The sequence below is a fragment of the Talpa europaea genome (genome assembly GCF_964194135.1).
Source record: "Talpa europaea genome assembly, chromosome: 15".
NCBI lineage: Eukaryota > Metazoa > Chordata > Mammalia > Eulipotyphla > Talpidae > Talpa > Talpa europaea.
In genome coordinates this window covers 67,381,863-67,397,677 of record NC_140083.1, presented here as the reverse complement: position 1 = coordinate 67,397,677, position 15,815 = coordinate 67,381,863, and the positions used below count along the sequence as shown (strand labels likewise).

The window sequence follows — 15,815 nt, the reverse complement described above, 5'->3', positions numbered from 1 at the left end:
TCCACTTCAGAAATTTTCTGATTCTCTGGGAGTCTTGAATCTATGTCTCATTATTTTCTCAGTTCCATCTAATTGTCTCATTATGCAGTTTAAAGTCTATAGTATGTAATATAACATTATATTATGTAATAATATCTCTTACTCTCTCACCACCTTGTTTAATGTGCTGTTCTTTTCCCTTGAAAAAATCCAATTGTGGTTTAATTCAAGTATTTCCTACTCTGAACTCTACCCAAATAGCTGGACATTGCTGATGAAAATTACACAAACTCTCAAGCCCAGTTTCCTAAACTTCTGTCTGAGCTAGTCCTGTCTCACTGTTGTCGATGCAATAATGTTGTGCCAGTCCAAGGCCAACTAACTCATTAAGTCCTCGGGAAACAGTGAAAAGGAAAAGAACTACATAGTCAGGATCTTACCTAAGGTTAAAAGTATAACTTCAAATGTTGTCTTTCTTTTTGTTTTTTTAAAGATGTATTTATATAAGCATACAAGAACTGTGGTATAGCCCAGAGGTGCAGGGAGTGAGAGGATTCACCAGAGACAGATTAGGAAAAGGAACAGGCAGACTGACTGAAATACACTGTTGAGGGGAGCAGCCAGGGAAGTCAAGAGAGTTGTGCTTCTCCATGTGGGTAAGTCTTGGCTGGCTGGGGATCGAACTCATGATGCAGAAGCTGCAGATAGTTTCATAGTGCTGTGCTTAACCCCTTGTGCTACCAGGAAGGTATTGTCTTACTTAATATTTATTTTCTCATTTATTTTTATATTCAATTATTAATCTGAGTACCCTCTTATTAAGCTGAGTAACTTCTTTATAGTCGAACACTATTCTGGGTATTAAAAATATAGGAGTAAGGACCTCTTTTATAGAAGATAAATTTTAAGTGTGTGAGAAAATAAATGATTGGAGAGAGAGACAGAGAGAGAGAGACTGAGAGAGATCTCTAATTGCGCTCTGGTATGTGAAGATTTAAAACTGAGTTATAGTCTAGAAAGCTGGAAGACCAGCTCTTATGGTCAGTGGGAATCACCATACAAATTCAGTGGAAAGGACATCACAGAAAGTAAGAACACCTAGCTCAAAGACCCCAGGAAAGCCTGATGGACTTGCTTCCTAGTTCATGCTACACCTTCCCTCTCTGCGACTAACACTGCCCTCCTGCCATATTCTTACTTATATCCCCTGTTTTACTTCTAGATGGTAATTATGAAATACTCTTTTCAAAAGGCAAATTTCATTTTGCTGTGCATTTCAATCATGTACCTGTTCAAAGACATTTCTTCTACAAGATTCCGTTTTCTCTGCTGCTTCATTGTCCTCTCACCAATATACGCTAGTACACTATTTTCACAAAATACACCCACTAACTTGCCCAACAAAATCTATTTATCTTCCATTTCTCTGTTTCCTTCATAGCCCAACTTTGGGACAGCATTATCTTTGGTCATGGACTCATGGTCTTCAGAGCTCCTTCTCTTCTCAATGGACCACATTGTTCCATGGAGACGCCTATGGATCCAGGCCACTGATAGCCTCTCTGTTTCACCCCAAGAATCACATCTCTGCTCTTTGATTATTTGAGTTCCCTGCAGCGTTCACACAATTGCACCATCCCTCTTCCTTCACACTTTCCTTACACTGGCTGCTGACACATATGGCTAATGGGGAACAGAACAGGGAGATTGACTGAAATACACTGCTGAGGGGCACAGCAGGCAAGACAGGAGAGGTTTGTTGTGCCATGTAGGTTACTCCCTGGCTGCCTGGGGATCGAACTTGTGCTGCACGGTGGCAGGTAGCTTCACAGTGCTGTGCTGAAGCCCTTGCGCCACCGGGGAGGCCCTGGATCAAACTCTATTTTGTGGAATATTCCAGGACTCTCCTCTGGGTCTTCTGTTTTGTGACACTAAAGATACTTTGCTAAGTTACCTCATTCATTCCTTTGGATTCAAACACAGTAACTTCCAACTCTCTACTGATGATCTGTCCTTTATTTTCCAGACTAGAAAATCAAATACCTGTTTCACATTTCCATATAGATGTCTAACACCATCTTAAGTTAAAATCGTAAACATAGAATTTTTTTCCTCTTGTTCCTTCTTCCTAATCATCTTCATATCATTAAATGCATATATAAATACTTAAATACAATCACCAAGTGTGTGCTATGTGCCATATTACAAATCTTCAACCATATAGTTTCTCATACTTTGTGGTTTCTGTTTCTTTTTTTAATGGATGTGGAAACTAAGACACAGAGAAGTTAAACAACTAGTTCAAGTTTCCGCAAGGGATAAGAAGCAGAACCAGGATTCAAGGCTGGATATTTTAACCCTATAGAATGTTCTGTGTTTGTTTTTTATCACTGCTACGCTCCCTATAAATATGCTGATCTCATTATAACCTAACAACTTTATCAAATCAAAAATCTCTCATAGATTTCATAAATGTGTGCTACAAATTCTAACTTCAAAATGTCTTCACCATATACCCCGTGAGTCACCCCATTCACTGATACTAGTAAATCCAGCTACTGTTCTCTCTCACTGGTCTGTTGCAAGAAGTTCCTCTCTGTGTTCCCTCTTCCAGTACTGCAGCTCTACAGTCATCTTCTATATTCTGTAACAACCTTTCTAAAAATATTATATCTCTCTCCTGATTAAAAACTCTTCCTATAATTAAACAAACTCCAGTCCCTTAACTCTGGCTAACAGAGGCCATAAATACTATTTCCTGTCTTTTTCTTTGATCTCCTCCAATAACTTTTCTCACTTTGATCAGAATTTTATTGCTACTCTTCATGTTTTCTGTTTTTCAAATAAACCCTAGTTAGGGACTGAGAGCTAGTTCTTACTGCCTGTGACATTCTCACCACTGATTTTATGTGCTAATTCCATGGTAAGGTCTGAACTGCTTATGCTTAGAATATAACTCCATTATAATCTTTGCATACCATACCTCAATTGAGATCTATCTGTCTATCTATCTATCATCTATATATCGACTATCACCTACCTATCATCTACCTGCTATCATCTATCCATCCATCAACCCATTCATCCACCTCTCTACTAATCTAATTTTTTTTCTCATAGTTAAAATTTATATTCTGTAAGAACTGGAATTGTGTTCCCTGCTCACTGTGTTGTTAGTACCCAGAAGTACTCCGTAAGGATGGTACTCTAGTAACTATTGAACAGTTCAGTACACAAATAAATGTGAAAAATTATTAAGAAAGACAACACTTGAAGTCATGCTACTAACCTTACATAAGATCCTAACTCTGTCGTTCTTCCCTCTTAACTACTTTCCAAAGGCTAAAAGAGTTGTTTCACGTTTTATCAGCAATCATTTCTATACTTTATTGCATCATCAACTGTGAGACTTAGGCATTGCTCTGAAGTTTAGTAAGAGTCGCATGTTATCCCAGATTTATATTTTCTTGAAAGATTTTAGTATTCATATCTTCATGTCATAATAATTTAAACATGTGATGATTTAAAATTAATTTTAAATATAAATATAATATAAATTAAACACATAATTACTTATTTTTTCTTTAGTAAGAAAATGATCTCTTGTGGGTTGACTGATCATGGAAAAATGAAGTATTCAACAAAAGTTTGTTGGTAAAAGAACATGAAAAAGTTTCAATGAGGAAGTAATGTCAATCTATTCTACGATCTAGTTTTTAGGGGGACTCTGAGAGACATTACAAATAGAGGTGCAGGCGATAGAGCACACAGTGAAGCTATCTGCAGCCTCTGCAGTGCAGGATGGATCCCGGCTGGCTGGGGAGATACCCACATGGCACAGCAGACCACCTGTCTCTCTTGCTACTCCCCTCACAGTGTGTTTCAGTCAGTCTGCCTGTTCTGTTCCCTGCTCTGTCTCTGGTGAATCCTCTCATCCTCCTGCACATCTGGCCTGTACCCCAGCTCTTGTATAAATTAACAAAATCTTTAAAAAAAATAGAGACAGCCCCAGGACTCTCAGGATGTCCTTGGGGAAACATACATCACTGATAGCATTTTCCAGGATTTGATCATTGTCCACTCAAGGATTGAACTCCCTGTTAGCTGACAGCTGCTCAGTTTCCACAAATTTGGACAGACCAGAATCTAGATGGATTGGTCTTCTCACATCTCCTTTAAAATTCCATTTCTGCCTCTTTGTTCCTTGAAGCAGCCCACCAGTTAACAGTCTCTCTTGTGAGACCCATTTCAGATGCTGAACAACTAACAAAATATTTTTTATTTCTTTTTGATTTATTCATCAAAACAGATTTTTTATTTCCCTACCCCCTTATTTTTTGCTTTTGAACTTTCTTTAAAAATGAACAATGCTGTAAAAAATATGTAAATAAAAAGAACATTTTAAAAAAGAATAAAAATTTTTTTTTTTGAATTATCCTTGAGTTTCTAGCAAAAACATTCTTTCACTTTGGGGACGTTACGTATGAAGTTAAAGCAAAATGAATGAATGATTCAAATTACTATGCACACCACTTCAACTCTCTGTGCTCACCTTGCTTCCCACAGCACCAGCCGCCCCCCCCTGCACCTGCCAGTGCCGTGTGGTGGCTCTGGCTCTGCTCTGCCTTCTGCTGCTGGTTGGACTGGGAATCTTAGGAAGTATGTGTATGTATTACCCATATTTTGATTGGGTGGGAAAACACATAGTATCACATCAGTTTTACAAAAGGGTTTCACTCTTGAATTTAAGGCTCTGAACCCATAGAACACACATAGAACGTTGCACTTACAAGACGGCACTTAATCTCTCTCTCTGATTCCTATAAAGAAAGTGATTGCTTCCCTATACCTTTAATATTTTAATATGATTTCAGCAAAAAAGAAGTGGTGGTTGATTGAGGGATTACACTCTATAGGGGGGTGGGGAGTGGGGAAAGGAGGGATTGGGGTCAAAACAAGGGGGTTGTAATTGTATGGGGAATATAAAAATAAAATTTAAATCAAAAAAAATAAAAAAAATAAAATTTTTAATCTTCTATCTTGTTTGGGATGGAGTTTATGGAACTTTCAACAATCAAATGGGAAAAGTGAACAAACTACAGAGCTTCAAAGAAGAACTTCAACAAAATCTTTCTCTACAACTGATAGAAAACATGAATAGTTCTGGGAAGATCAGGAACCTCTCTATCACGCTGCAAAAAATGGCCACCAAATTATGCCATCAACTATATGAAAAAGATTCAGGTAATCTTCTGTTCTTCTCTGAGTAAGGTGACTAAATTTAAGAGTAACTAGAGCACCAATTCATTGCTATCTAGTAGTTTTTCCTTAGAAGCCATTATTTGGGGGAAGGAATTAAATGTGGCTGACAGAGGATGCATTGATATTTTCATGTAACTAGAAAAAAGAACCAGAAAAGGTAATTATAGCCATAGACCCCAAATTATCCCCAAATGGGGATAATAGCTACTTAATAAAACATTAGCTAGCACAGTTTCTCTTCTGACATGTTTTACTTTTTTTGTAAAGATTTATTTATTTATGCATCAAGAGCTGGGGTGTAGGCCAGAGGTGCGGGGGATGAGAGGATTCACCAGAGACAGAGTGGGGAACAGAGCAGGCAGACTGACTGAAAACACTGGCAGCAGCAGGCGACACAGGAGAGGTCTGTGTGCTGTGTGGGTAGCTCCCTGGCCGCCACAAGGGAGGCCCTGTATTACTTTTATTTTGGGCACTGAGGTGAGTAGAAGTTAAGGAGAAAAACACATATCTTTATGGTGACTTCGTTTCTAAATTTTAGTCAATGTTTGATTAGTATTATTGTAAAAGAAATAAAACTAGGCTTTACCCCATGAATGTAAAGGAATGGTGTTTAAACATCTTTAGCAGCTTCTATTTCTTTTATAATGAACACATGATCTTTGTGATCTTGAGAAGTCTCCCCAGTATTCAACAAATCCGAGAGCTAGAAATGTTTTAGTTAGAGAAGCCAGAATGGATGGAGGTGTGTGGGGTTGATTCTCAACAGACAATGTTTCTTGGGATTAACTTTCACTGCCAAGTAGGAAGACAAAACATGAGTAAGTGAGAGAAGGAGATTAGGTGATCATTATTCAGGGCTCCTGAGGAAGGAAAATATAGTGCTCTTTCCTCTGACATGTGTTGTTCTTGTGATGTTTTCAACACACTACCCTGGTATGTAGGAACCTAGATCTCAGGATTCACTTTCTTCACAACTGATGTTAAAAAAAGAAACACAAGTAAATTTGGTTAACTTAATATAGAGGATAATGGGGGAAATGAGAATAAGGTAGATTATCAGTGCAACCCAAATACAACTGTTTCTTCCCCCCAGGACACAAATGTAAACCTTGTCCAAAGGACTGGTTGTGGCATGAGGACAGCTGTTATTTACTCAGTCAGGAGCGTAAAGATTGGCAAAGCAGTGAACAGGAATGTCACAATCTAAATGCCAGTCTGTTGAAGATTAAGAACAAAAGTGTATTGGTAAGACAATTAGTATGGGGGAATATAAAAATAAAATTTAATATTAAAAAAACAAAAAAACACATAAATCCTTAGATCTTATGATTTTATATTGATAATATATTACATAGAAATAAAAGTACTATTATAAAAGAAAAAAAATAAAGTGAATTAGAAAAATCTAGGATTTGGACTTGGGAGTGAGTGAGTGGGAGAATAAAATATTCATAAGGTTTAAAAAAAAAAGACTTCATTCTAATATCTAAATACATATTTCCCTTTTTTAAAAAGATTTATTTATGCATGCATGCAAGAACCAGGATACAGGTCAGATGTGTGGGAGAGTGAAAAGATTCACCAGAGACAGAGTGGGGAACAGAACAGGCAGAGTGATGAAATACACTGCTGAGGGGAGCAGCGGGCGAGACAGGAGATGTCTGCCATGCCATGTTGGACCCTCACCGGCCAGCCAGGATGGAACCGGTGTTGCAGAGGCTGCAGACAGCTTCACAGCACTGCACTCAACCACCTGCGCCACTAGGGAGGCCCACACATTTTTACTTTTTACTCGGCATTTCTGATTGCTCAGAGAGTAATCATATATTCTTTTTTTAAGCAAAAGTACATTCCCCCAAATGCCTCAGCTTCCCTACTGTAAGAACCTTTGTCCTACTTTACAGAAGAGGAAAAAATCAATTCACAGTGACTTGATCATCTGATCACTCATAAGTGATCGATTCACAGCTATTTCTTCAAAGAAAAATGTTACACTATGAAAAAAGCTTATTACTTTGGCTACAAAATTCTGGACTAATTCTGACTTCTATTTATAACCACTCTAAATTTGGTGCATTTTACTTCTACTCTTTCTGTTTCTATTAACTTGTATTTATAGTGATTAATTACCTTATTTGCTTCCAGATTTAATATTTAATGCTAATATTTGAAATCTATAGCTGGTGATTATGCATGGATTGGTAGTTCCTATGTTAAGAGTTTTTTCATTGATTGGTAGTTCCTACTCCATGTGAGATGGTAATTAATGTAAAAATGCTGAAAGCAAGCTTACAATAAGGAACACTTTGTCTCAATTTCTTTTAATGGCATTGAAACATAGTATAATGTTTAAAATGCTATCTTAAACAATTATGTGTACTAAATGATGCTGTGATGTAATGTATAGAAATAAGAAACAAACTATTTCAACAACCATCTATATTTCTTATAGGATTTTATAAAATCCTGGCATTATACTTCCTTTTGGCTAGGATTATCTCCCAGAAAAAATTATGAAAACTCTAAGACGATTGAAGAGATAATTTTCTCCTCTGATTGGTAAGAGTCATTTTTTAATTTTTTTAAACAAGTATACTAGTTCTTGAGTTTTAGGTAATATTATTTCGTTTAGAAATTAAAACATTTCACAGTGATCAACTAGTTAATCCTATATGACATGCTCATTTGAAAGCAATTGTATAGACATAAAAAATATGTTTTTATTCTTGTTGAATTTTTTAGCTGGTTTGAGTTAAGATCCTTTGTTTGGATACATAGCAGATTCTAGTTAAAACTAGCTTCTATTACAATTGCATCCTTAAGCCTACTACCTCACACCATGCAGAAATATCAACTCAAAATGGATAAAAGAATTGAACATAAGACCTGATCCCATAAAATATACAGAAGAAAATATAGGCAAACACTACATGACATACATCTCAGTAACATCTTTATTTTTATTTTTTTAATTTTTATATTCCCCATACAATTGCATTCCCCTTATTTTGACCCCAATCCCTCCCCTATCCCTTAGAGATGATGATGAGCTTAACTTATCATATACTAGGTTAATTCCTGGTTTTGCTGGTTGTGAAAAATATTTGAGAAGGATAGTGTCAAAAAATTTCCAATTAAACTAGAGAATTCAAGGGGACTGCATTATTCTAAATCATATTAAGTACTTGGGAAGGCAATGTTACCTCTGGGGTAAAGAACAGCAAATATTTCAGATATGAGAAAGTGGAAAAGACAGAAATATAAGGTAGTGTTTGATCTTGCATATCTGTCAATGAAAATGAGTAACTTGTAAACATCATCTGATATTCTGAATAATATTTATAATAATTAAAATTTATATTAGATAATGCAGACTTTTGAAGCAAAGATACATGGAAAAAGTCATTTGTGTGTGTGTGCATGTGAATATGTTTCAAATATTTTCGAAGTAATTCTTTATTTTCCCTTTCAGGTTAATAAATGGCACATATGACTTCAGTGGCAAGATGTATTGTGGATATGGATATAGTACTAATTATCTTTATTTTAGGCCTTGCACTCAACAAGGCAATTTTGTATGTGAGAAATTGGCTGATCAAGTGGAGATTGAGAATACCCTTGTGAGTGAAGAAACAGATATAATCAAGTAGTTAGTGCACTCATTTTGTTTCAGTTATTATCCTGCAACTAAGGGCAACTTTATGCAGAAAACTTTTTTGTGGACCATATGAGTGGAATAAAGATGCTGAGAGACTAATTTTCTGCCTCTCTTCAAATACTTCATGCTTTTCCAACTTTCTTCTTTGTCCTCACTTTATGAGTAGAAGGAAATAATGAGGAAATACTTTAACATCTAGACAGAGACCTGACATATTGCTGAGCATAAATAGAGAATTTTGGGTGAAAATACAGAAAACCAGCTATTTTGTCTTGCTTCTCCCAATTAAACAATGTAGATACCAACATTACAGAAAAATCAAAGAAAATTAAATCTAGGAATATATACCAATAGAAAGGGTGCTCCATCATCGCCAATTGGGGTTTATTCTAATAATCAGGTTGATTTACATCATGGGAAAGAAAGAGAATATACATTATTCTTTATAGGTACAGAAAAATCCTTTGATAAAATTCAACACTACATAACAAAGTTTCTCGGAAAATAAAAACAAATGTTTCCCTTCCTATTAATAGCATTAAAGAGAGAACGTTGACATTAAAAAGAGAAGAATAAACAAACCACTAGCATAACAACAACAAAAAAAACATGAAACACCCTAAACCTAATGTTATACTTCTGGTAAAAGAGTGAATATTTTCTTTTGCACTCTGGGACAAGATATGAATGGTTTTTGGGGGGCCTGTGGGTTGGGAACCATCCCTCATTAGCAGTTCAAATGCTGACAATTTATGCTTCTGAAATCTCTTGATGTCATTTCCACACACAGAGCAATAGAGGTGCCCTACACTTGCACTTAAATCATGAGCCCTTGTTTAAAAGAAGGATCTTTATCATTTGATTTAAGACCTTCCACAAACTATTTTAGGTTCTAGCTGTGGAAAGAGGCAAGAAAAAGAAATTTTAAAATACAGAAACAAAAAAGAGGACATTTTACTTGTAGCTACTATAATTGTGTACATAAAAAACATAATTTATAATTAGACTATATAACTCATTGTCACTGCATAAAATCTTAATGTAGCAATATCAATTCTATTTCTGAATGTCAACAGTAAGCAATACCCTTTATACCAACACCAAAATGGAAAAGAGTAATACATCTCATAAAAATGTAGAAAACTTCTGCATATGAAAATTACATGCAAAATGGTCCCATTGTCTCACCCCAAGAAACACGCCCTTCCTGGACCAGGCTACCAGACTGTTCATTATGAGCAAGGTTCTGTTAGAAGCACTGAGTTGTAAGGTTAGGTAGTGCCAGCAGAAAACCCATTGTGAGTTGTCTCAAAGAGAACAATAAATAAGTCAGTTACTGTCAAATTAATTAATATGTACCCATTCCATAACGGAAAGAGTCCAACTCACTTTCTCAGGAACAGGTGCACACTCTGTTATGGAATTAATTGCTTGTCCTGCCCACATGTGCTTCAATCAGAATCAATATCAGTGAGCTTAGGGAATATTTATTTGATCAACTCTTCTGGGACCTCATGAAGCGTCATGTCTGATCAAGGGTGGACATTGACTATGGGATCCACTGGTCTTATCACAAACTGTGGCAACATAAATCTGAAAGCCACGTAGAAAATGAACAAGACTAAGGGCCTGGAGAGCTTAGCTGAGCTAGAAAGCCAGCTCGGAGTTAATATCTATGACAACATGATGCCATTTTCCAAGTTGTAGTGCATGCATTAAATCAATCACCTCTATGGTGCTGGGTCCTCAGTAGGTAGAATACACGGGTCTGGAAACAAAGGGCAAAAGTAGAAAAGCTCTGCCTATCATTGTTTCCAGTGACCAGCTTGGGAAATACATGCCTTTTGTCTAAGTAACTGGATTCTATGACTTTAAAGAACAAACACTTCTACCAGGGGGCATAACATCTAATTGGATAAATCACTATCTAGGAACAAGAAATTTATCTACAGAAAGTAAGACTGCTGTTACTCAATAGGGACAGAGAGATGTTTGGCATCCAGCTATCCCAACTGACTTTCAATTATGTATTTTTAATCTTTATTTTTACCACATACCTCAACTTTTTTGATTTCTTATATATTCTGTGATGTGACCTTTTCTCCCAGACACCTTCTTCCCAGAGCCCCCAGTCCTCCTGCTTCATCATGGAGTGAAGGCTCTTCCCACGGGCTCCAGGATTCATCCCAGGACACTACCCACTGCTCTCTTGACTACTCCATCAGCTGAAACTTCCCCACAGCTGTCATTTTTTTGTTTTCTCCCTTCTTTTGATGCTTTATTATTTTTTCAGCTGGTGCTGTTTGTGAAGAGTTCAATTTGTATATAGTTGTTGATGAAGAGGTTTCGATTGAATGTTTCAGGATAAAGGATCACCAGTTGTGAAACACAACCCAGCAGTCAGTGAGTACTCAGCTGCTGGGACTGGACCAGTGGATCCAGAGGCTGATTCATTCTTATTCAGATCAGATGAGGACAGAGCATTTGAAATATTTTCTTCCCTTGGTCTGATTTGGTAAGGGGTTTGGGCCAGAAGTTGAAAATAAGCAACACATTGTGATGAAATTGAAAGAAAAAGAGGAAATTTAAGCAACAGAAATTGAAGACCAAATGACTTATTTTAAAAAAATATTCTTACTCTTATTCTTACTCTTACAGAATCAATAACTAAAAGAGATGGATCTTAGGGTATTAAATTAGTTAATTTTGTAGGATATTATTTTCATTGTTGATATTCTCTGACAATGCAAAAAGAGAGAGACCTTCCATAAGTACCGATTTACAATAAATTCCTTCTCCTTTCTCTGTCATGCTATCTTTTACCCTGCTTTCTTTCCATAGCCCTTGTCACTACTTTATATTACATTACTTACCTGTAAATGAACACTTAAGTATTCATATATAAATGTATATTTGCAAATAAATATGAGGTATATAAAGCAAACTACATACATGAAGGAAAATATTTCTATCATGTGGTTTAGAATGCAAAGCACATAGTATGTCGAGAAATAAATGGAATTTGATGAATAAAGGAATGAATGCATATAAGCAAATGTTTCTTAATTCTCAAATAAAAATAGATTTCTTTCTTCAAGTTAAGAAGGCAGAAATGACCAGTGAAATAAAATGGATTGCAATTATATCAATGAACACAAGGCTTATCATGGTTGAGAAGGGGAGAATGAAAATCAGTATCTGTGAGAAGAAAGCTAAGCCTCTGAAGATTTAGAAGGTAAAGTACTACTCACGCTTTCAAAAAAAACATTAGAATATTGAGAATATTGAATGATTCTTTCTTAGGTTATTCTCTGGTAATAAGAGCACACTTATGAGGAAAGGGAAAACACCTTTTGCAAATGACAGTGAAAATTCTAAGCTTCATGGTGAGAGTTTGCCATCCTTCCAATTTCATCAAGATTTTTATATCAGAACATGGTTTTGATAAATAGGTAAATAGATATATAGGTATTATCTTTCCCAATAAAATTGGAGTTTTTATTTTAATGCCATTGGAGGTCATTCTGTCAGTTGCCCAAATGACATCCCAATCTTTTTGAAGTTCAATAAAATGTTTTTTTAATAACAATATTTAACCATTACTTTATAGTGAGCACAGCTGTGACTATTTATGAAAATTTAATAATTTACCCTAAAAATATGAATTGAACATCTAGTATGAGGTTGTCACTCCTCTGGTTATTCAGGATACAGTGAGTGTGCTCTGCCCTGACAGATCTTATGCTAAACTGTGAGCAAGACACTTGACCTCAAGAATTTCAATGTCCAGTCTTAGTTTTATTATTTTTTCCTGCATATAAGTACTGGTGTAGGCCAAAGGTGAGGGGGGTAAGAGGATTCACCAGAGACATAATGGGGAGCAAAACAGGCAGATCTACTGAAATACACTGCTAAGGGGAGTAGCGGGTGAGACAGGAGAGGTCTGCTGCGCCATGTGGGTCAGCTCCCTGGCTGGGGATCAAACTCAGGCTGTAGTTTTGCTATCATGAGACTTACCCCGTAGGCGGCCAGGGAGGCCCCTCAATATCCAGTCTTGACAGTAAGTTTATTTAAATATATGACCTACCTTCCTCCCGTAATTGAGGTTATTATGGGTACATTCTAAAAAAAGAAGTGTACGTGCGTGTGTGTGTGTGTGTGTGTGTGTGTAGGTTGTGGGCAGTCTCTATCTAGTGTAGCTAATAGCAAGTAGCTCACTCTTTCCTCTTTCTATTAGCATCATTTTTTTTCCATTTGGTGTTGCTCCAATAATATTCTGCCTTTAACTTCTTGGGACTCTTCAATCCACAAAAGTTGGAAGCAAAAAGGAGAGCAAAAGATTTGGAGAGAATGAACTCACCACAGTTTTGCTGAGCCAAGTACAACACTTAATTCTGACACTGTTCTCACAGGTACAGACTGATTAATGACTTTGTGCATGAAGAAGTAAATACACTTTTTATTGGTATTTTCACAGGGTAATCTTAGGTCTGGAGATTTGATTGGTTTCACTACAATTGCAAAGAGAGTGTTTATATTTTAAGCCCCTATTTTTCTCTTAGGACCTTGATGCTTCCCTGGAGGAAGTTAAGAGAAGGAATGTGAGGTGTGCAGAGGTGAGAAAAAAGCAATTCTGAAATTCTCAGTAGAACAGTTCTGTTTTCTGGCATGATTTTGTCACTAGGTGTTTGCAGATGTAGATCACTCATCACCATCGCGGTGTGCACACAACAACCACAGTGGCGGCTTTTTGGAGTTGGGGGTGACTCCGTGAAGCACACAGAGTGACTGAATTGTGCTTTAGTTGTTCAGTAATGTCCGAAGAAGTGACTTACGCTACTGTCAAGTTTTCAAATGATTCTAATAAGACAATCCAGGAGAGCTTCAATCTCAAGAGAAGAGGTAAGATTCTCTCTGCAGGGTCAGACAGCCAGGGAAGAGGTCTGTTCCCTGTACTGGTGGGTTCTCCATGGCTTCCACTCTGAGCTATTAGACACTGCCTACAGTTCGGTGGTGGCTGCCAGAGGGAAATCTCTTTGCTGCATCCTAGTTTTAATGCTAAAATAGATCAAATAGACATATGCTATGATACACATAAGACCAGAGACTCTCATCACTGATGATGTGTTTATTTTGTTCTGAGAAGGAATAAAGTCAAAGGTTTCTTATCTCAACATAATTTAAATTCAGACCACATAATTCCAATCTGCTTTTTTTTATTTTTCAAAAAATTCATATCTGGGAAAGTTAAGGCTAACAATGAAGCAGTTAACAGTTTTGGAAATTCCTAAATCATATTTACTGAAATGTCTTTATTGCTAGGTAATCTATTTGACCTTAATACAAAACTATATCTCTATGTTTATGTAGAATTTTTCATTTGGAAATTTACCCCCTAATACTTTATATTCAAATATTGAAAAATTCACTTTTTATGAATAAATACTGATTATAGATATCAGGTTAATAAATGACATCATAGGGACTAGCTTCCCCAAATAGCCATCTTCTCTGTTTCTATGATATTTGTAGAAATCATTGTAAGTATTCAAGGAGAGGAGGTACTTCCTCACCATTAAACTAATATCATGGGCACTTAACCTACAATACTTACAAAATTGGACATGTAGTATATATTCTATCACATCTTTTGTGTTGTATTCTCCTTGTAAAACAATTTTGTAGCTTCATATGTTTGAAAGGTAGATTGAACTACATTTTTTGAAAGGGCAAATATTTTTGTCTATGTGAAAAAGCATTATCAGAATCAGAGACAAGCCATGAAAACTTGGTGTGGTGACAAAATGAAAGGAGACTGGAGAAAAAGACTGATTTTTCTATACTTTAATTTTTTCACCCTGAAAAGATAATCATGAAGTGCCAAAGGGAGAGCAGGTTGACGAAGCTGAAAATACAACAGACAGTGTTGAGCGCATAGTTGAAGTGTCAGAGAGCAGACCTGTGGGAGGTAAGACCTGCTTGAAGAGATTCAAGGAGAAATCTAAGGATTCTGTGCCAACAATGAGAGAACGGGAAGGTGGGAGGGGAGAAAAAAGGCAGCTAAATGATAAAGAATGCCTATTAAAATATCCGCAATAGGTCATATGATCACATTTATAAAAAAGTATGTGTTTGTAATGCTACCTGTGAACATGAAGATGTGTTTGCTAAGGTGAATATAACCAGGAATGGCTTGAATTGGCAATAATTTTTAACCTCAAAAATAAAAACGGGGTTACAATGCTCTTATACACTAACTGGCAGAAGGTGGAGGAGATTAGGCAAGAGGAAGAGCATGAAATGTGTTGCTTCATGTCAATTTCCTCAATTCCTGCTTCCTCCTAGGACATAGCGCTCCATGGAGAGTGTGGCTCCCTATTTCTCTCATTTCGCTGATGGTGAACTTAGTAGTGCTGACTGGTGTTGGGGCTCTGGTCTTAAAGAGTAAGTTTCTGCTTTTCTCTGAGTGTGTCCCTTGGTTTTTCTGGCACCTTACACATGAATCTAAACTCAGAGACATCATCATATAAAATGCACAGAGAGCAAATTATTTCTATACAACTATATAGCATCAACATTCTCCTGAGGCTATCTGAATATCAGATTCCCTCAGCGGCTGTTCCGTGCAGACAGTGCTAAAGACTGTGTATGACTATACAAAGCCTGCTTTTCAAGTAGTAAAGTCAGTGCAACAACAAAAGTATAATTAATTTATACCCTGAGAATTTTCATGATTTCATTTATGTGAGGTGAATTCTTCATTTTCATGGCTTTTCTTCTTCCCCAATTCATTCTAATGGTAAACATCTTTCAAAGTGTCATTAGCAGTACTTGATTTCTTTTCTGTAATTTTTCACTGAGTCAGTCATTTTCTCCTAGGAAGAGAATAGCTCCCAAATGATAAATTCTCTTTTTC

The 15,815-nt window shown here is 36.5% G+C and overlaps 1 protein-coding gene across 1 annotated transcript; it reads left to right on the top strand.

The window, feature by feature from the left end:
- The first annotated feature begins 4,949 nt into the window (after nt 1–4,949).
- LOC311185434 (C-type lectin domain family 12 member A-like) lies at nt 4,950–6,763 on the top strand. The gene is made up of 2 exons (XM_084256060.1): nt 4,950–5,223; nt 6,290–6,763. Exons 1-2 carry the CDS (start codon nt 4,953–4,955, stop codon nt 6,559–6,561), a joined length of 543 nt encoding a protein of 180 aa, XP_084112186.1. The 5' UTR covers nt 4,950–4,952; the 3' UTR covers nt 6,562–6,763.
- Nucleotides 6,764–15,815: the final 9,052 nt, after the last annotated feature.

Bases quoted from the DNA above. Each gene is read 5' to 3' on its own strand.
- LOC311185434 (XM_084256060.1), top strand. From the start codon at position 4,953: ATGGGGAATATAAAAATAAAATTTAAATCAAAAAAAATAAAAAAAATA. The intron at 5,224-6,289 runs GTAATCTTCTGT...AATGAGAATAAG, and splicing joins ACTATATGAAAAAGATTCAG to GTAGATTATCAGTGCAACCC.